At 47.5% G+C, this 17,308-nt stretch overlaps 1 protein-coding gene across 1 annotated transcript; it reads left to right on the forward strand.

Annotated features, from left to right (window-relative positions):
• Positions 1-996: 996 nt before the first annotated feature.
• On the forward strand, positions 997-16,457 carry RAB35 (RAB35, member RAS oncogene family). Its single transcript, XM_063172928.1, has 6 exons — positions 997-1,100; positions 5,507-5,557; positions 6,318-6,441; positions 12,981-13,105; positions 13,189-13,313; positions 13,860-16,457. Exons 1-6 carry the CDS (start codon positions 1,049-1,051, stop codon positions 13,986-13,988), a joined length of 606 nt encoding a protein of 201 aa, XP_063028998.1. The 5' UTR covers positions 997-1,048; the 3' UTR covers positions 13,989-16,457.
• Positions 16,458-17,308: the final 851 nt, after the last annotated feature.

The raw sequence follows: 17,308 nt of genomic DNA on the forward strand, positions 1-17,308 counted from the left end.
CAATGCATGTTAGTAACAGGTTTCATTAACTAATTCAACTTGATCTCAGGAGTTCAAGTACCAGTGAGAATGTTTTAAGAAAAATTAATCAGAGCAAAACCCCAGCACTTTTCTTGTGCCATGTCTCCACTTAGAAGTGGCAATCACCTAAAAAGTGACCATAGTCCGGCAGAATTTGTGTAGTTAATGTCTGTGCAACTGATAACAAAACCACTCAGGCTGCTGGGAGTGCTTTTGAACTGCAGATGTGGCTGGGGACGGTGCAAGCACAGCTGCAGATGGGTGTGAGGTCAAGGCCCTTCCCGAGCCATACACCGGCACATCTGTGGATTAAAAACCCCAGGCATTTAATTTCAGACTGGCCTGACTTGCCAGGCCTGTGACACACACCTGGGCACTTCCTATCACTGCTGCGGGGCTCCTCACCTGCGGCTTGGGCTGCGCTGGTGACTGTTCCTGTACCTACACAAATCGCTCCTTTGGAGCAGGGCTGGGACTGCTGCGGCTCCCTCACGCCTCTGACACTTTAATGGGGGCAGCGTCGCTTTCTGTCGCGTCCTCACACGAGCACCTAGGGGAACTGGGGGGGAAGCACGCGCCCGACGGCGGTCTGTCGGTGTCTGGGCACGGGGGCGAGGACGAGGTTCCCGCGGAGGGGCGGCGGGGGACGGCGGGAGGCCGAGGGCGGCTGAGGGCGGCTGAGGGCGGCTGAGGGCGGCTGAGGGCGGCTGAGGGCGGCCGGTCCCTCACGCTCCCGCCATGGCCGCCGGCGCGCGCCGCCCGCCTCAACCGCCGCCCTTCGCGCGCAGGCGCGGGCGCGTGAGGGCGCGGCCGTTTTCCCGCGCAGCCGCGCGCGGGGCGGGGCGGGGCCGGCGCAGGCGCGGCGGGGGAGCTGGCTGCCCTCGGCGGCGGCCCGGCGCATGCGCGGCGGCGGCCCCGCTGTCAGTTCCGGCTGTTTGTCCGGGAAGTGGCTCCGGCCGGAGCCGCCGCCGCCCCCCGCCCCCCGCCCCCCCCCGCCCGCTCCGCCGCCCGCGGCCGCGCCCCGGCCATGGCCCGGGACTACGACCACCTCTTCAAGCTGCTCATCATCGGCGACAGCGGTGAGCGCGGGCGGCACGGCCCGGGGGCGTGGGTAGGCCGCTGGCGGGGTGGCCGCCCCTCGGGCCGTGAGGGGCCGGAGTGCGGCGGCGGGGCCGGGGCCGGGGCGGGCGGCGCGGGGGAGCCGGGGACGGGCGGCCTGCTCCGCCCGGGGCAGCCGCGGCGTTGTGGTGCCGGTGCCGCGGCGCGGGGCTGAGCCGGGACCCCGCGCTGTGCGTGAATGGCGGGGCGCGTTCGCTTGGGCTTCGGGAGGTTTTATCTGATAAACCTGCGGAACTGGCTACCGCAGGATATTATGGTAAATAGCTTGGCTGGGTTTGGGAAAAGGCAGATTAGACACGTAGAAGCCAGGACAGCACCGGCGGTGCTGCCGGCATCAACCTTGGCGAGCGCATGTTTTGACGGCGCCCACTAATCTGTTGCTGGGATGGGCAGGGAATTCCCTTCCCCTGTGACAGGCGGTTTGGGGATCGATGGGAAGGGCTGGCTGCCCTAAGGACTGTTGTTTCCAGTGTGGCAGCTAGTACGTTTTAACAGTCATTATTATCTTAATTATTATTCCTGAAGACTTCTTTTGTGCTTCAGCCCTGAAGTCTCAGTTCTAGAGTTCCTTATTTTTTTAATGAATCCTGGAAGAGCTGGTAGCTTTGTGTGCTTCTTGTTGTGGCATAGGATGCAAATATCTAAAAAGAGGAGATAAAGGCGTAGTTTGAGGTTTTTTTGAAAATGGACCTTTAAATACTTCAGCAACCTCAGAAACTTCTGGAGGGCTGAGCGTGTGAGCTGTGCCAGTGTCTGGTGCTTTGGTCTGGGTTGGGGCTGGGAGGATTGCTGCCGTCCCTGCAGCTCGCTGTTGGTAGCACTCCAGCGGCTTTCAGCTGAATTTCCATAAACTGGAGAAGGGTGCATCCACCCTCTTCTTTTAGCAGAGGTGTGGTCCTTGGGGCGGCAGGTCCCGGCATGCAGCGAGGCACAGCTCTTGATGAAAGGCTAATGTTGCACGATCTTGGCAATTGTCACCTTCAGAAGCTTTAGCTTCATGCAAAAAATTGTTTTTTCTACACTAAACTGTGTCTGCATGAAGGGATCTAAGGAGGGAGACAGGACAACAGCTTCAGAGCAGCTTAAACCCCAGGCAGTTCTGGGAGCCTTGGATTATTACAACCAAATGCTGCATTCTGAGTAGAGCAGTGGCTTTGTTGGTTGCTGATGAGTTCCAAAACTGTTCAGGCAAGATAAACAGGATGGTGAAAACTCCGAGGAAGACTTCTCATTTTAAACAATTAAATAAATTTTGTCAGCTCAGTCTTCCTGAGCGAAATCCCTGTAGTGTATCCAGTGAAAGGAGTGTTGTGAGAATTGTCACTGCCTGTGGTTCTCTGCTGTAATTAAATCTCACTGTGTAGTTTGACTATTGATTTTTCTTTGGTTTTGTTTTTGCTAACCCCAACAGGATGGCTTTGTCCCTGCTTGCACGAAACAGTTTGCTTGCCTTGTTTATTGACATTTGTTCCCTGCAGTAGGAAGTGGACTGTTACTGGATAGGATAATCTGTCTCATCTGCTTTCCCTTGTATGCAAATCTGTCAGAGGGGTAGTAGGTTTGTGTGTTTTTAGAACAGGTCATCTTGAAAAGCTGCTGGTGGTTTCAGCTGTGCCAGATATTTAAAAATAATACAGATGATCTGTGCTTTGCATCTGCTTCTTTAATTCACTCTACCATTCAGTAAGATGGGGGTTTTAGAATCTTGTCTGACACTGAAATATACTTTTAATTTTAATTGTGCAAAGTCAATAGGCCTTATTTTTTTTTTTTTTTGTTTTGTTTCATTTTGCTGTCTTCAAGAAACTGAGGGCCCTGCAAGCCTTCTCTTCAGATCTTCAAACAGCTCTGTGTGGGAAGTGTGGGGTCACCCAGAGTGTGGTTTCTCTGTGTGAACAGTGTGGGTCAGAGGCAGGGTTTGTTTAGTGAGATCGTTGTCACTGGGAGCATGCAGAACTTCCTGAGTTCGGGAGCTGCCAGCCTGCTGGGAGCAGTGCAGCTTGGGCAGTGTGGCAGGGCAGTGTGACAGAGAGTGTGACAGAGCGGTGTGACAGAGCGGTGTGACAGCAGTGTGGCAGGGCAGTGTGACAGGGCAGTGTGACTGAGCAGTGTGACAGCAGTGTGACAGAGCGGTGTGACAGAGCGGTGTGGCAGGGCAGTGTGACAGGGCGGTGTGACGGGGCGGTGTGACAGGGCGGTGTGACAGAGCAGTGTGACAGAGCAGTGTGACAGGGCAGTGTGTCAGAGCAGTGTGACAGAGCAGTGTGACAGAGCAGTGTGACAGGGCAGTGTGTCAGAGCAGTGTGACAGAGCAGTGTGACAGAGCAGTGTGGCAGGGCAGTGTGGCAGGGCAGTGTGGCAGGGCAGTGTGACAGGGCAGTGTGGCAGAGCAGTGTGGCAGAGCGGTGTGACAGGGCAGTGTGACAGAGCGGTGTGACAGAGCGGTGTGACAGGGCAGTGTGGCAGGGCAGTGTGACAGGGCAGTGTGGCAGAGCGGTGTGGCAGGGCAGTGTGACAGGGCAGTGTGACAGGGCAGTGTGGCAGAGCGGTGTGACAGGGCAGTGTGACAGGGCAGTGTGACAGAGCAGTGTGACAGAGCAGTGTGACAGAGCAGTGTGACAGGGCAGTGTGACAGAGGGCAGTGTGACAGAGCAGTGTGACAGAGCAGTGTGACAGGGCAGTGTGACAGGGCAGTGTGACAGGGCAGTGTGACAGAACAAAGTGACAGAGCAGTGTGACAGGGCAGTGTGACAGGGCAGTGTGACAGGGCAGTGTGACAGGGCAGTGTGACAGAACAAAGTGACAGAACAAAGTGACAGCAGTGTGACAGCAGTGTCCTGTGCAGCTCTGCAGCATCGCCCAGGGCCGCCGGAGCTCGGCCACGCTGCTGTGTCTGACAGGTCTGTGGCTTCTGGCTCCTCCTTGCCTTTCACTGAGCTGAAGGCCAGGGCTGCCTGGTCAAGAAGCACAGCACTTGCTGCTGAAACATCCTTGTTTTCTCTTAATTTCTTATTTTATCTTAATTGACTGGTGTTTGCAGAGCTTTAATTCTTGCTAAATAACCAGTTCTCTGAAGTACAGGAACTGCTCTGCTACCTTTTTTGAGCTCAGATGTATTGATGATACGCATGCTGTTGCTTTGTATTTTTTAGTTCCTTTCCTCTTTTCCTCCTTAGCTTGGTACCAGTGAGGAACGAGCATGGCTTCTCCAGATGGCTGGTGATTTGAACTCTTTGCAAATGAGACCTGGCTTACTGTAACCATGCAGATTTTTAGGCTGGTTTTTATTTTTTGTTGGTAGCTGTTGTCACGTGCCAGCAGCTGAGAACTACTGGAGTTCTGCATAGCCTTTGCATAGGTCTTCTCTTAAGAAGAACTTGCAAGTTATATATCATCAAAATAATTACCTTGGATAACTTCTACCTGAAAAGATTTAATAGATAATTACCTCGGTGAAGCTGAAGTTCCTATTCATGCCATAGCAGATTTATTTTGGGGAGGAAGGGTCATTAACAGCAGAGATGTTGTGCAGAGATAACAACGTGGAGACATTTAGATAGCCAGATTCCCTTGGGTGGGTGTGCAGGAATGAGTTTCTTACAGCTCTTGTCTGAAGCACTGTGAAAAATGCTTCCCTGCAGCAGGGTGTGATCAGGGTGCAAACAATCACTTATGGAAAACCTGGATGGAGAGCTACTCAAAGCATTTAGAGGAATGTTTCATGGAACATTTTGGCAACAGGGACAGCTTCAGAAAGGTGTGTGTCCTTCCTGTGAGATGTGGAGCAAGGTTGTTTTGGATGTCAGTACAGGACAGCGATTCCCAGTTCCTGTTACACTGTGGCCATGCTGATGTGAGCTTTGGAGCACCGAGCCCGGTGTGATTGTCAGAGCAGCCCAAATTCCACACGGAACGGGAGGGAGGGAGGCAGTGCTGTTACTGACGTCACACACGATGTGCAAGTGGAATTCAATAGTGCTGAATTCAGAGCACTGCTCTGAGCACTTGTTAATTCACAGGACATGCTCAGCTTTGGCTCTCTCCCTAGCAGATGTAAGCCTACTGACTGTGAACTTGCTTTTAGTTATTATTCTTCTCTGACCTCTTGAGCTGACCACAGTTCAGAAGCTGCTGTTGGGAGGTTTGCTGAGGGCTGGAGGAGGGAGGGCACAAGTGCCCCCTCCCTGCACTGCTACCAGGAGCATCCTGTGCTTGGTCAAATCTCCAAGGAGGGTGTGGAGATGAATAGTTAAGGTGGATGGTACTGAATGATATGCTGATTTTTATGCAATACATGGATAAAACATTGTTCTGTCCCTGCCCCCCAGGATGACTGTATTGAGTTTGCTGTTTTTGTTTGTTGTAGGTGTGGGCAAGAGCAGTTTGCTGTTACGTTTTGCAGATAATACCTTCTCAGGTGAGTGGTTTGTTTCCTTCAGTAAGTGAAATGCTCTAGGTTTGCTGCTGGTTGTAAGGAATCTGTGTTTGCCCACTGATAGCTGTGCTGGCAATACATCATCTTTTAACTTTGCATCTCTTGGTAAAGCCTGTGCAGGCCATCCTGCCTGATCTTCACTTGCAGCTGAGTATTGAAATACTGAGGTGGTTCCAGAAACAGCTTGGGTGGTTTTGGTTGTGCTATACTCTGCAGACTTCCTATTAGCCATTTGGGATTTAGATTGATTAAGTATTGTGGTAAACCACTTAACATTTGTGATATAACCAATTTATTGGGAGGAAACTCCTGGAACAGAGTATTCAAAATAAGGATTGCATTCAAAATAAGTGTTTCCACAAGTATTTAAAGCAAAGTGTTGTCTCAAAATTTTCACAAGTGAAATGCTTTCATAGTTACTGTCTATTTCTTGAGTTATTTGGGTGTATACTCTTGATCAATGGGATAGAAAAATAATAATTTTATTTTGTAACACTGAGCTGTTAATTTTAAAGGTGGTATGGGAGAAGTGGTTTTATGGCTAGGAAGAAAAGCTGTTAGGTACAGACAAAAATATGTAAATCAGCATGATATAAGGCATTTTAAACAGTAAGCAGATATGGGGAACTTAGTTCTCCTGTCCAGTCTGAGAGCTGCTGCCAAGTAGTGTTCAAGAAATGTGCTTTGGGACATCCAAAATAAACAAGCCTTAGGTTCTCACTTACCCACACTTTCCCTCCAGGCAGCTACATCACCACCATTGGGGTGGATTTTAAAATCCGGACAGTTGAGATCAATGGAGAGAAGGTGAAACTCCAGATCTGGGACACAGCTGGCCAAGAACGCTTCCGGACTATTACATCAACGTGAGTAACAGCAGCCTTTGTGCTGGGCACCTCTGGCTCTGGATCTCATGGGCCAGGCTTGGGGTTTAGCTATTGAAGTGTTGGAGTTGATTAACTAATGAGAGCTGTGTGGTCTGTACAGTGAAACTTCTCTCGGCTCTGTCAGAACTGACTGTGCTTGGTGATATTCTGGCAAGGTTTGGAACTGGGATTTCAGAGTTCCTCAACCTTCTGTGCATTTCTGTGGTGGCTTTGTCTTATTCCTCTGCTGGTAGAACTGGAGTTATTAGTCTGCATGTAGTAGACAGCTTGTCTCAGTGCCTGTCCAGGTTTGTCCTCTGATTGACTGCACAGAGTGCAAACTCTCTGCCAGTGTCATGTAACTAATGAACAGCTTGAAGATTGAAGAGTAGGATTTCTCCTGGTTTTCCTTTAGGACAAATGCTTCAGCAGCTATCTTTATGTGGAGTTCTGCTGAAGCAGACGCCCACATGATATTAACCTTTTCCTTGGTTGGAATTCAGATTCAAACTCATTGTCCTTTTGAACAGCATGTGCAGAGCTTTTCCTGTTCCTGAAGAAACCACACCTAGAGCTGCGGTGGTGGGAACTAAGAATAAAATGTGTTTGTAAACTGATTGCAGTAAAAGTGGACTGCTCACGGGGGGAAGAGGGAAAAGTGCACTTGGAAATGGAACTTTTGTTCCTTGGGTGTTAACCAAAATAATTCTTGGAAGATCCATGTGTTTCACTTGGTCTTTCATGACTCACTTCTCCTTTGGCTCTTACTTGAGAGGAGGATAATTTTCAGCTGATGAATTGATTAATTTGCTCAGTTCTGAAAATAATGAGATTGGTTACATCTGTGTTATGTCTAGAAATGGCAAAGTTGACCGTGATGTGTGCGCCGCCCCTTTCCTCTGCACTCCTGTACGGATATTGCTGGGTTACTTCCATTGTTTCTGAAGTGTTTAGCTTGAAAAAAAACTCAGCTGCCTCTTGTAGGGTTCCTGTGTGTGACATCACTTCTTGTTGGAGGCTGCAGGCAGTTTTGGGAAGGAAGTGGTGAGGGGGAGGCAGCCGTGCAGTGCTGCAGCCCTGTCAGCTGTGACAGGCGAGTCAGAGAGCCCTGATTGTGCTGAGTCAGCAAATGGCCTTCCTGTTTGCAGATTCCCTGGGCTCAGGAACGAGCGTTGGGTCCTGGGGTGATGCCAGCCAGCTTAGAAAGCCATGGTGTGTCCAGCACTGAGCAGGGATACCAGCAAAGGATTCCTCTGTCAGTGGGAATAGCTGCGGATCGGACCTCGTGCAGTGTTTTATGGAAATTCTTTTCTTCATTAATATTTCAAATAGATCATGAAATGGTTTGAGGCATTTGTGCCATGACCTCTTGGAATTCTGCTGCTACTTCCTTTTGCATTGCTTTTTACCCCAAGTGGGGCATATTTTGCTTTGGGGGGGATCTCACCTTTTGGGGTTTCTGCCTTAGGGCTCTCGTAGTTACTGAATGGTAACTCCATGGCCAGGGAAAAATCTGCATTTTTTGCAGTTTTGTGCAAAGAAGTTCATGTGCCCAAGTGCATTTGAAGTGTTGAGGAAAAAGCTTTGGGAATGCTGATTATAGTGGGATGAGGGCTCCTCTTGCTATGTTGGTTGTCTCTGCCTGTCCAGCATTCCTAATCATATCACCTATAAAACCAGGCCATAACAAAAGTTAAATTTCAGAAATGGTTCTGGCTGGCTTGTTTTGTTTTGTTTTTTTTTAATTAATTGGCAAAGTGGTAGTGTAACTGATTTATTAATCCTAAACTAACTGACAAATCAAGTAACCTTGCTTATTCTTACAAAAGGGCTTGGCCATCAAATCATGGGTGGAGTGTCAGTGCCCTGTCAACAGAACGTAGTAGTCTGCCTAGTCTTTGACTAGATTGAGGTTTAGACTGAAGTTTAGAATATAAAAGGTGTTCCTTCAGTATTACAGTAGGTCAGGGAGTCCCTTTACAGTGAAAGGCAGAGTTCAGATTGATGTTGAGCCAAGCCTGGCAAGCAAGCCTGAAATTAGAGCCCATCTGGTAATTACAGTAATAGGTTGGTAGTGCTGCTGTGTGGACTTAGAACTGCAAAATGGTAGAGGTGGTAGGAAGTTAATAGTGGAAAATTGGGAAACATTAAAAGGTTGTAGTAGTTTGATTTCACGTGCCTGTAGCTACAGTCAGAAGCTGAAAAGCAGAATAAAACTGTTGAGGAACAGAAATCAAGTTGGTCTGGAGTATTCTACAGAAGCTCAAGAAAATTTCAGCCTAGGAAGTATAAAGGCAGCTGGTTTTATTGTCTGTTAAATGTGGAAATACTGGGATAGCTGGTGCCTTCTGGGAGGAGAGGCTGATCTGTGTGAATTTGGTTGCCATGGAATGTCATCCAAATTAAATTTGATTTAAATTCACCAGGGATTTAGCATGCCAGGATGCAGCTGTATTAGCAGGAATACTTAAAATGCATGAGCAGCCAGTCCCTGTACTTGATTTCCTCTTGTAGACAGGACTACTTTGTCCTGATTCAGGACTGTGGGTTTAGGATTCAAGCTTTACATAATGGCTGTCAGATGCCAGCTCAGGATGAATAGTGATAGCAGAGGGACCTTCTGCCATGGTTTCCTGTGGAATGGCATGTTTGAGAGAGGGATAAGATCTTGGAGATGATAGAATTGCTGTGTATTGTAAAGCAGCTATGACTAAAAGGCTAGGAGTTAAAAGACTGGTCTGACTGACAATAGATGTGCTTCCAAGAACTTGAGAAAGATGAGTATGAAACCAGATTATTAGAAGTCTCTGGAAATGGTTAGAATTCTAGATGAATGAAAAAAGGAAGGAAATGTGTGCTACAAAGTAGTGAAAGATGAACAAAGAAGCTGGATTAAAAACCAGTGCCCTGTCTTTCACTTTTGGCAGTTAAATGTTTTCCTGAAAAAAACAACATATGGGTCCTACTGGACCAACATAGTGTCTCTTAAATCTTAGCTACTGCTGTGCTCCATGGAGCTGGTTGTTATAACTCCAGATGTTAATATTGGGAAGCAGTTGAGGGAATCTGAGAGCTTTCTCACTGGTTTCTTGCAGTAGCAAATGCCCCAATGAGTGGCAAATGTTCCCTCGTGTTTCCCAAGGCTGTGTTCAGGGATGTGAGGAGGGGATGCAGGTGGCTGAAGGACATGTTGAGTTTGGGTAATCCCCAGGTAATTCTAGTGGTAGAACAAGCAGTAAGGTGTTTATTTCAATTAACTGTTGGCTTTCTTAAGCCTTTTCCACACCTAAGCTAAATGTAAAAGCCTCTAGGTCTTGGGACTTCCAACTGTATGGGAGATTGCTGGCTACCACCAAGCATCCAAAGGTTGCACAGGTGAGGTTTGCTTGTCTTTCAGCTCAGCAGGATACTTTCATGGATTCTCTTAACATGAATAACTGGTCTAGAACATATTTTCTGTGTTTCATGAAGGTATTTCCACCAGCAGATTCTGGCTTTGGGGGTTTGCAGAGTACATGGCAGAGCACTCCCACCACACAGAGGACAGCCAGCATCAGCCTGTGACTGAGAGGCTCAGATTGAGGACTTCAGGTCTCTTCTGCTTTCATTTCTGTGGTCTCCATTTCCCCAAAAATGTGGATGGGAAGGAGATAAGACATTCTTTCCCTTGTGTCAAAGTCTCAACTACCTCTTGGTTGCCAAAAGCACAAAATTTACACCTACTCCTCCCTGAATGCCAAAAGCCCCATCTGTTCTCTACTCGCCAAAGCCCACAACCTGTTATAAAAGCAATTCTGCACTGCATCATTCTGGAAGTTGAAGTATGGGATAGGATAAATTAGATTTTGTTTTCTAGTACTGTCCTGCATTTGGGGCTGGAGAAGCTTCTCTGTACTTGTTAAGCCTTAAATGTTATCTGGGATGCAGAGCATCTAACAGCTGATGGAAAACAGCATGACCAGCTTTTTGAGAAGAAATGTGTGCTATGGGACTTAAGAGTTAGAAAATAACAGGTAGTCATGGTGTTATCTCTCAGGCTTATCTCTCTTGGTAATAACAGCCAATAGAGAAAATGACATTTTAGTGTAGATGAGGGGTTGGCAACCTTTCTAGAACGATGTGCCAGACAATTTTCCTTTCCAAAAATAGTAGCAGTGTGTGCTGGTAGGCACTCAGCAGGAGTCAGGGGTTGCTGTCTTGCACAAAGGAAGCTATTTCTGATGAGGTGGTGGCAATATCAGTGGCAGGAGCTCCAAACCCCTGCAGGGTTCCCATTGCTGTGTTGGTCTCTGCTGCAGGGTCCAGCCCAGAGCCCCATCCCAGGAGCAACACGCAGCAGGGCTGACGAGGTGTCAGCAGTGGGATTGGTGCATTCAGGCTGCCCCTTCTCCCCTCCCTGACATCATGTGCTTTGCTCAGGAGAAAATGTAGGTGCGTGGGCAAGGTAGGAGCAGCAGGATGCTGTGCTGGGCCCCTGCTTGGGCTGACAGGGATGCCAGGCTGGGTTTGGTGTGCACAGCAGAGAAGCAGCTCTGCGTAGGTGCAGCTGAGCCACCGCGCTTCTCCAAGGGCTGCCTTGGCAAATGCAGTGCTCAGTGCTGGGGAGGAAGTGGTAGGTCAGCCTGGGGGCTGCTGAATTAAAAGATTATTAGGTGATGATATGGGAGAGCTTGAAGATAATTGCTTTATTGTTCAGCTGTGGAGAAATGCAGTGTGTTGGTAGGATTGATGTCACACAAAACAGGATTCATCAAAACCGGTGTGCAGGGCATGCCAGTATCAGGAGAGGATGGGTTATTTTTGCAACATGTGGATTCAGGCCATGAAATACTTTTCCCTCTAAAGGATCCAAGTTATGAATAAAGTTGTGTTGTAATCAAGTAAAGCACAAATGCAGTGCTGTAGCAAGTCTTGAAGTTGTTGAAAGAACTGACTGTGAATGGAGTAGAACATTTGAAAGTGCAGAATTTCTTATGGGCTGGGAATAAGTAATTCTTACCTGAGTTAGTTCTTGCCAAGGGAAGCAAATGCACAGCATAAATCACTGGTAAAACATGGCATGGGAGAAGTATTTGGGTGTCTACTGCATGTGCCCAGTAGGAGCAGACTGTTCTGCTGCTGCAGAGCATCCTGGAGCACACTGGTACCCAGGGGCTGCCACTGCAGGGGATCAGGAGAGGAAGGTGTGTGACCCTGGGGGTGCTCTGTGCCTCCCTGCAAGTCTGATGGTGCATAAAGGCAGGTGGCTTCTCTTGGAGAAGGATGATGAGGCTGGAGGTGGGAAGAGACAGTGACTTGCTGAAGCACTTCAGTAGCAAAGTGAGCTGAAGCTTTGAGACCTTCTCAAAGGTGTGTTTGGGTTAGGTTCAAAGCTTTGAAGTTCAAAGGTGTGTTTGCTGAGTTGGAAAAAGCACAGAGGAGCAGAATGGTCTCAGTGGACATCTCTGAAGTGCAGTGGATGTACTGCAAGAAGTGCTTGTGATAAGACAGCAAGGTCTAGGAATGCTATCACAATTTAAGGGAAAATCCTCAATTTTGTATGCTGGTTTCTTGAATTTGTTTTATTAAAAAGTTTAATATTGATCAGAAGAAAGAGAAGAGGAAGAAAGCTACACATAATACAAAAAATGGATCCTGATGAAGACCTCACTGTTAACTGTTTCCTGTGGGAATTACTTTTTGTTTTTTGGGTTAGAGCTGCCTAATTTGCCATAGGGAATGTACTTGGTAGCCTTGTGATTGTGGCTGAAAACTGAGAAGGTAGAGCTTGCTGGTTTTCTGTTTAGCATTTTCATGGTGCACATACTGTCTGTCTTTGGTAGCTTCGTGCAGGTGATAATGTTGGAACCTGAATTCAGATATTTTTCTTGCATATCAGACTTGTGCATCATCATCTAAAGGTGCCAGTTGCCCAAGACTAATGGGAATAAACTGAAATAAAGCTTATTTTTAATGGCTAAAGGTAGCAGAGTGTATTGAATGCACATATGGAGTGGATCTGTTGAGTAGGAAGGTGTGATCAGAACACAGTCGCTCAACAAGACAGAAATTTTTGAGAGCTCAAGAGAACTGTGACTGAAGGTTGAGTATATTTGGAGATCTGCTGAAATTTTAGTCTGTAAGTGATCGTTCACAGATAAGAGAATTACTGCAAAAACTTGATGTGGCTTGTACAGCCCCAAGGATCACATCACATCACAGGCAGTTCTGAGCATGTGCTGGGGGTACCATTGCCTTTGGTCCTGTAGCTGGAAGACAGCATTCATCTTTGAAGGGCTTGACAACCTGAACAAGGGAGATTTTAGAAGACTTTGGACTTGGAAATGTATTAGTGTAGAGTGAATGAGCAGGGAGCTCTGTAGCTTTGGAGGAATAGCCTGGGATCAAGCTGTTATAAAAGAGCTGCATGAGTCTCAATGGAAAGAAAATGAGGGCACTTGATTACCATAACTTGAGGATTTGTTGGGAATCCTGTAGAAGCTCAGTGGAAGAGAAGGTGATGCCCTGGGTTAACATTTGCTGTCCTTTGTACCCCACAGGTATTACAGAGGAACACACGGGGTCATCGTTGTCTACGACGTAACGAGCGCAGAATCTTTTGTGAATGTAAAACGGTGGTTGCATGAAATTAATCAAAACTGTGATGATGTCTGCAGGATACTTGGTAGGTAATTAGGGAGTTACAGCATCTTATTTAGTGGGCTGGCCTGCTGGAATACCAAACTTTTATTCTCTTTCCTTTTTTAGTGGGCAATAAGAATGATGACCCAGACCGAAAAGTGGTAGAAACAGAAGATGCCTATAAATTTGCTGGGCAGATGGAGATCCAATTGTTTGAGACCAGCGCCAAAGAAAATATTAATGTGGAAGAGGTAATATAATATTCAGAAGAGTAGAGATAGAATGATTTAGGGATAATGGTGTGGGAAGAAATAAAAATTCCATTCTTCCCATTGAGAAAGAAAAGGTTGTACGAGTTACAAGTAGTGGGTAAAATGTCAAGAAGAGACATTCAGCTGTTTTTGGAAGAGTTGGGGAAGCAAAATCAAGGAGGCTCACACTGCATTTTCAGTAGCTTTGCAGTGCTCATGTATTAGGCAGGAAAGTTGAGAATGCTTGTAGGAGGTAAGACTGCCCAGGCTTCACTCCTGGCCTCAATTTCCAAACTGCCCTGGTTTTATTTACTGGTTTGGAAAAAGGAACAAAACTGAGGAAGTCCTGTACTGTAGAGGTACTGTTTAGCTTGGGAGTGGGTTGGGAAAAGGTGCTGGATTTCCACTTGGGCCACAGTGGGTTGGGGAAGGTCTCTGAAACGTTATTGAAACATACAGAAAAGGGGAATGGCTTCCAAGGAGCAGCACCCCCCAGGAGCCAGCCCGAGTTCTGGGGTGGTCTGAGTGTGCTTGTTTCTCTTGCAGATGTTTAATTGCATTACAGAGCTTGTCCTGCGAGCAAAGAAAGAGAACTTAGCAAAGCAGCAACAGCAGCAACAGAACGATGTGGTGAAGCTAACGAAGAACAGTAAAAGGAAGAAGCGGTGCTGCTAATGCCCCTTCCCTGCTGCAGAGACTCTGCTCTCACAGATCAGCCCCTCCAGCTAGACTCGGGCAATTCCACTGGGGCAGGCTTTGGGAGGACTTTCTCAGTTTTGTGCCGTTATTTAAAGATTATTTTTTCTCCATGTTTTCTATCAAGAGGCGTTGGCACCTTCCCACTGCAGTGCCAAGAAGGTATTGGATGGAATCTTGCCCCCCTCTCCTCCCCTGCTCATTCCAGTGCGCCTTGTAGACAAGAAGGACGTTGCCTACCAAGTGGACTAATTAACCCAAGAGTTTGTATATAATGTATATTGCTTTAACCAGCCTCGCCTCTCTGTTGTCGCTTTGGCTTCTGCCTTCTTAATGTCAACCAATCATGGACTGCAGAGTTCATCTTTTTAAAGAGAAAGTTTAAAAGTTCTTAATTTGAGTTGGCCCCGGGCTGGCACTGCTTCCTGGGGCCTCCAGCTGCATTTCTGTTGGGCTCCAGGCTGGCATCTGCTGCCCCTGGGGCCCCTGGCTTCTCCTGGAGTCCCTGGCTGTTCCTGGGGCTCGGGCTGTGTTTTTCTAGGTACCAGGATTGCAGGTGTTGCTGCTGGAGCCTGGGGTTTCATTTCACCAGCCCCTGGGCTGGCAGCTGGAGCTGCTGCTGGGGCCTGGAATTTCAGCTTGCCATCATCCAGATTTGTGGCTGGATCCTTGGGTTTCACCTCCTTGTGCTGCAGCCCAGCTGTACCTGTGCTCTCCTGTAGTTTGTATCAAGATACTGGAAAACAAACTGACCTGCAGAAGTGGGATTTGTTTGGATAAAACCTTTTTTTTTTTTTTTAAAGCAAAGTTTAACAACTTTGACCTCTGCTTCTGGTTCTGCCAGTGTCCTAAGTGAGGGTCCATTTCTTTTGAGAAGAACAAAAATCATGTGATTCTGCCAAAAACCCCAAACTTCTCCTTGTTGCCCTGTCCACAAATAGGCAATCTGAACTCGAATGTGAATTTTGGTGGTAAAGCTTTTGGTTTTGAGAGAGAAAAAGCATGAAAAAAATCAAGCTCTTCTTATTGATGTCTGAATATGAAAGCTGCAGGATCATTCCCAGGATTCTTCAGTTAGGAAGGAGGACTGCTGTTTTAATGCAAAAACATGGAAAGCTTGCTTGCTTGGGTTATGTGGTGGTGGAGGATCACACTTGGAAACAAACTGGGCTTGCTGTGCTCAGCAACATCTTCCTGGCCCTGGTCAGCCTTTCTGGGAAAACAAGGGCTCACTTCCTCAGCCTGAATAGATGTAGTTAAAGGTGGAGAGTGTATGTGTGTGTGTAACTAAAATATCAAATGTCTGGGCTGAAAGGACATGCTCAGCACCTGAATTATTGCCTAAATAATATTAAAAAATAATTTTACCTTAAAAGGCATGGAGGGTATGACTTCCTTTAAGGCCTTGATGGTTGGACATACTCCATGTGCCAGTAAGTGGCCCTGTGGAATTGCTGGCCTTAGTTTGGTAGGATGTGATTCACCCATGTCCATGAGCTTGGAGTCAGCCCACTTCTCTCCCTTCCTCACCCTTTCTCCAGGAGAGGCTAAATTTTAGTCACTTATTTTGCCTGCATTTTTTTTAGATTTTTCAGGTTGTGGTGAGAGCCCTGATCATACAATCACATCACAGTCAATCACTTTAAAGACTTTTTCCGAAGTGCAAACGATGAATGTGCAACACGTGGGGGTTTAATGGGTTCAGGTGCTGGGATATGGGTCCAGCTGCCTTCACCCACCTCTTCTCTTCACATATCCTGCATTGGTAACCCAAAACTGGAGTGAGCTGGGGTGGTGCTGCTGGGCTGAGCTCTGAGCAGTGTTGAGGGGCTGTGCAAAGTGGTGGCTTTGGTCACACCAGTCCCTCCTGCCTGCTCTCCAGCGTGGAATGTGGTGTGTGCTGGAGGAGCTGGGCCAGTCCCTGGAGCTGTGCTGGGGGTTCCCCCTGCAGACTGAGGGGCCCAGCTGTGTTACTTTGGGAATCTTGTTGGTAGCTGTGTGCAGATCTAGGAGGGAGTAACTTCATATAGGCAGAAGTAAAGAACATGTCTGAATTTACTGGAAATGATGCAATAAAATGAGGAAATGGTGCACCCAAGCCTGGAGTGTTCTCTTATATGGAAAAATTGGTCCTCTTTGAGTCCAGGTTTTTGTGGCTGTGGTTGGAATTCTGTCAATCCAGGTCCAGCTTCCTGGCTTAAAGTGGGAATTTCTTTTTTTTTTTCCCCAGAGCTGGCTGTAGAGGAGCAGTTACCTCTGCTCTTGCCATCACTGTTCAATTGGAAGGGGTGGGGACCGTGTCTCTAGTGGTGCTGATGTGAAGTTTCCTAAATGTTGAGCAATGGAATGTCTAACTGGTTTGCTAGGATTATTTCTGTAATGAAAGTTTCTAATTATGCTTTTTAAATAATTTTAAAAAACTAAAAATAAAGGTTACAAGCTGCCAAATCTTTTTTTGAGGCTCTGTTTCCTCTGCTGTCCAGCACCTGGAGGTGGAGGGTGGCAAGCCAGGGGTGAGCTCTGCTGCTGAGTGTAAAGGGTTATTTCCTGAGAGGGGATATTAAAAAAAAAACATAATTAATGCTTTCAAATGTTTAGTTGCTGTTTTAGTTTGAATGAAAGAGGAAGGTGGAACTTATTTCTGTGTGAAGTGAGATGCCTGTGATTGTGCTGAAATCTTTTGTCTTTCTGCTCAACAAAAAGTATTGAGTGAGCTTCGAAAGCTCCTTCTCCTGAGGTGAGTAAAAATCATCTGGAGTCTCTCCTCACTTTCCCTGCAAATTTCTGTGTTTCATTAATCTGAGCAGGAACTGCAGCTGTGGCTGTGCCCTCAGCACCCCCTTGCCCTGCCCAGGCTGGTAGAGATGGAAAGCTGCTCTGGGAAGGTGCCTTGGCTGTGTCTGTGCCCGTTGGGAGGAGCAGCTGGAGAGGACTCCTGGGGATGTGTGGATGGCCAGAGCTGCAGCTGCTGCCAGCTGTTTGTCACTGTCTGTGTCTGCTGTCTAAACTCCTTCCAGTTTGAGTCTGCCTCCATCCCAGGGCAGTAGAGCACAGCAGTGGCTGGAAGGTGGGATGATTTACCCACCTTCAGGTGTTCCTGTGCATCAAGAGATGCAAATGTTTCAAATGTTTCTGCCCTGGCCCCTTCTCCCCCAAGCACACACAGCACAGGGGCTTTACCTGGCTGAATTTCATGGGCTGATGCAGCACCAAAGATGCTGTTGGCTGTTAAATGGCAGTTCAAAAAATGAGCTTGTTTTGCTGCTGGGCACAGTAAAGTGGTGAGAGCTGAGACAGTA

Source organism: Melospiza melodia, chromosome 20 (assembly GCF_035770615.1).
Source record: "Melospiza melodia melodia isolate bMelMel2 chromosome 20, bMelMel2.pri, whole genome shotgun sequence".
NCBI lineage: Eukaryota > Metazoa > Chordata > Aves > Passeriformes > Passerellidae > Melospiza > Melospiza melodia.

Excerpts from the sequence above, each read along its gene's own strand:
- RAB35 (XM_063172928.1), top strand. The coding sequence starts at position 1,049 with ATGGCCCGGGACTACGACCACCTCTTCAAGCTGCTCATCATCGGCGAC. Across the intron at positions 5,558-6,317 it reads TGCAGATAATACCTTCTCAG|GCAGCTACATCACCACCATT; the intron begins GTGAGTGGTTTG and ends CTTTCCCTCCAG. Across the intron at positions 13,106-13,188 it reads TGATGTCTGCAGGATACTTG|TGGGCAATAAGAATGATGAC; the intron begins GTAGGTAATTAG and ends TTCCTTTTTTAG.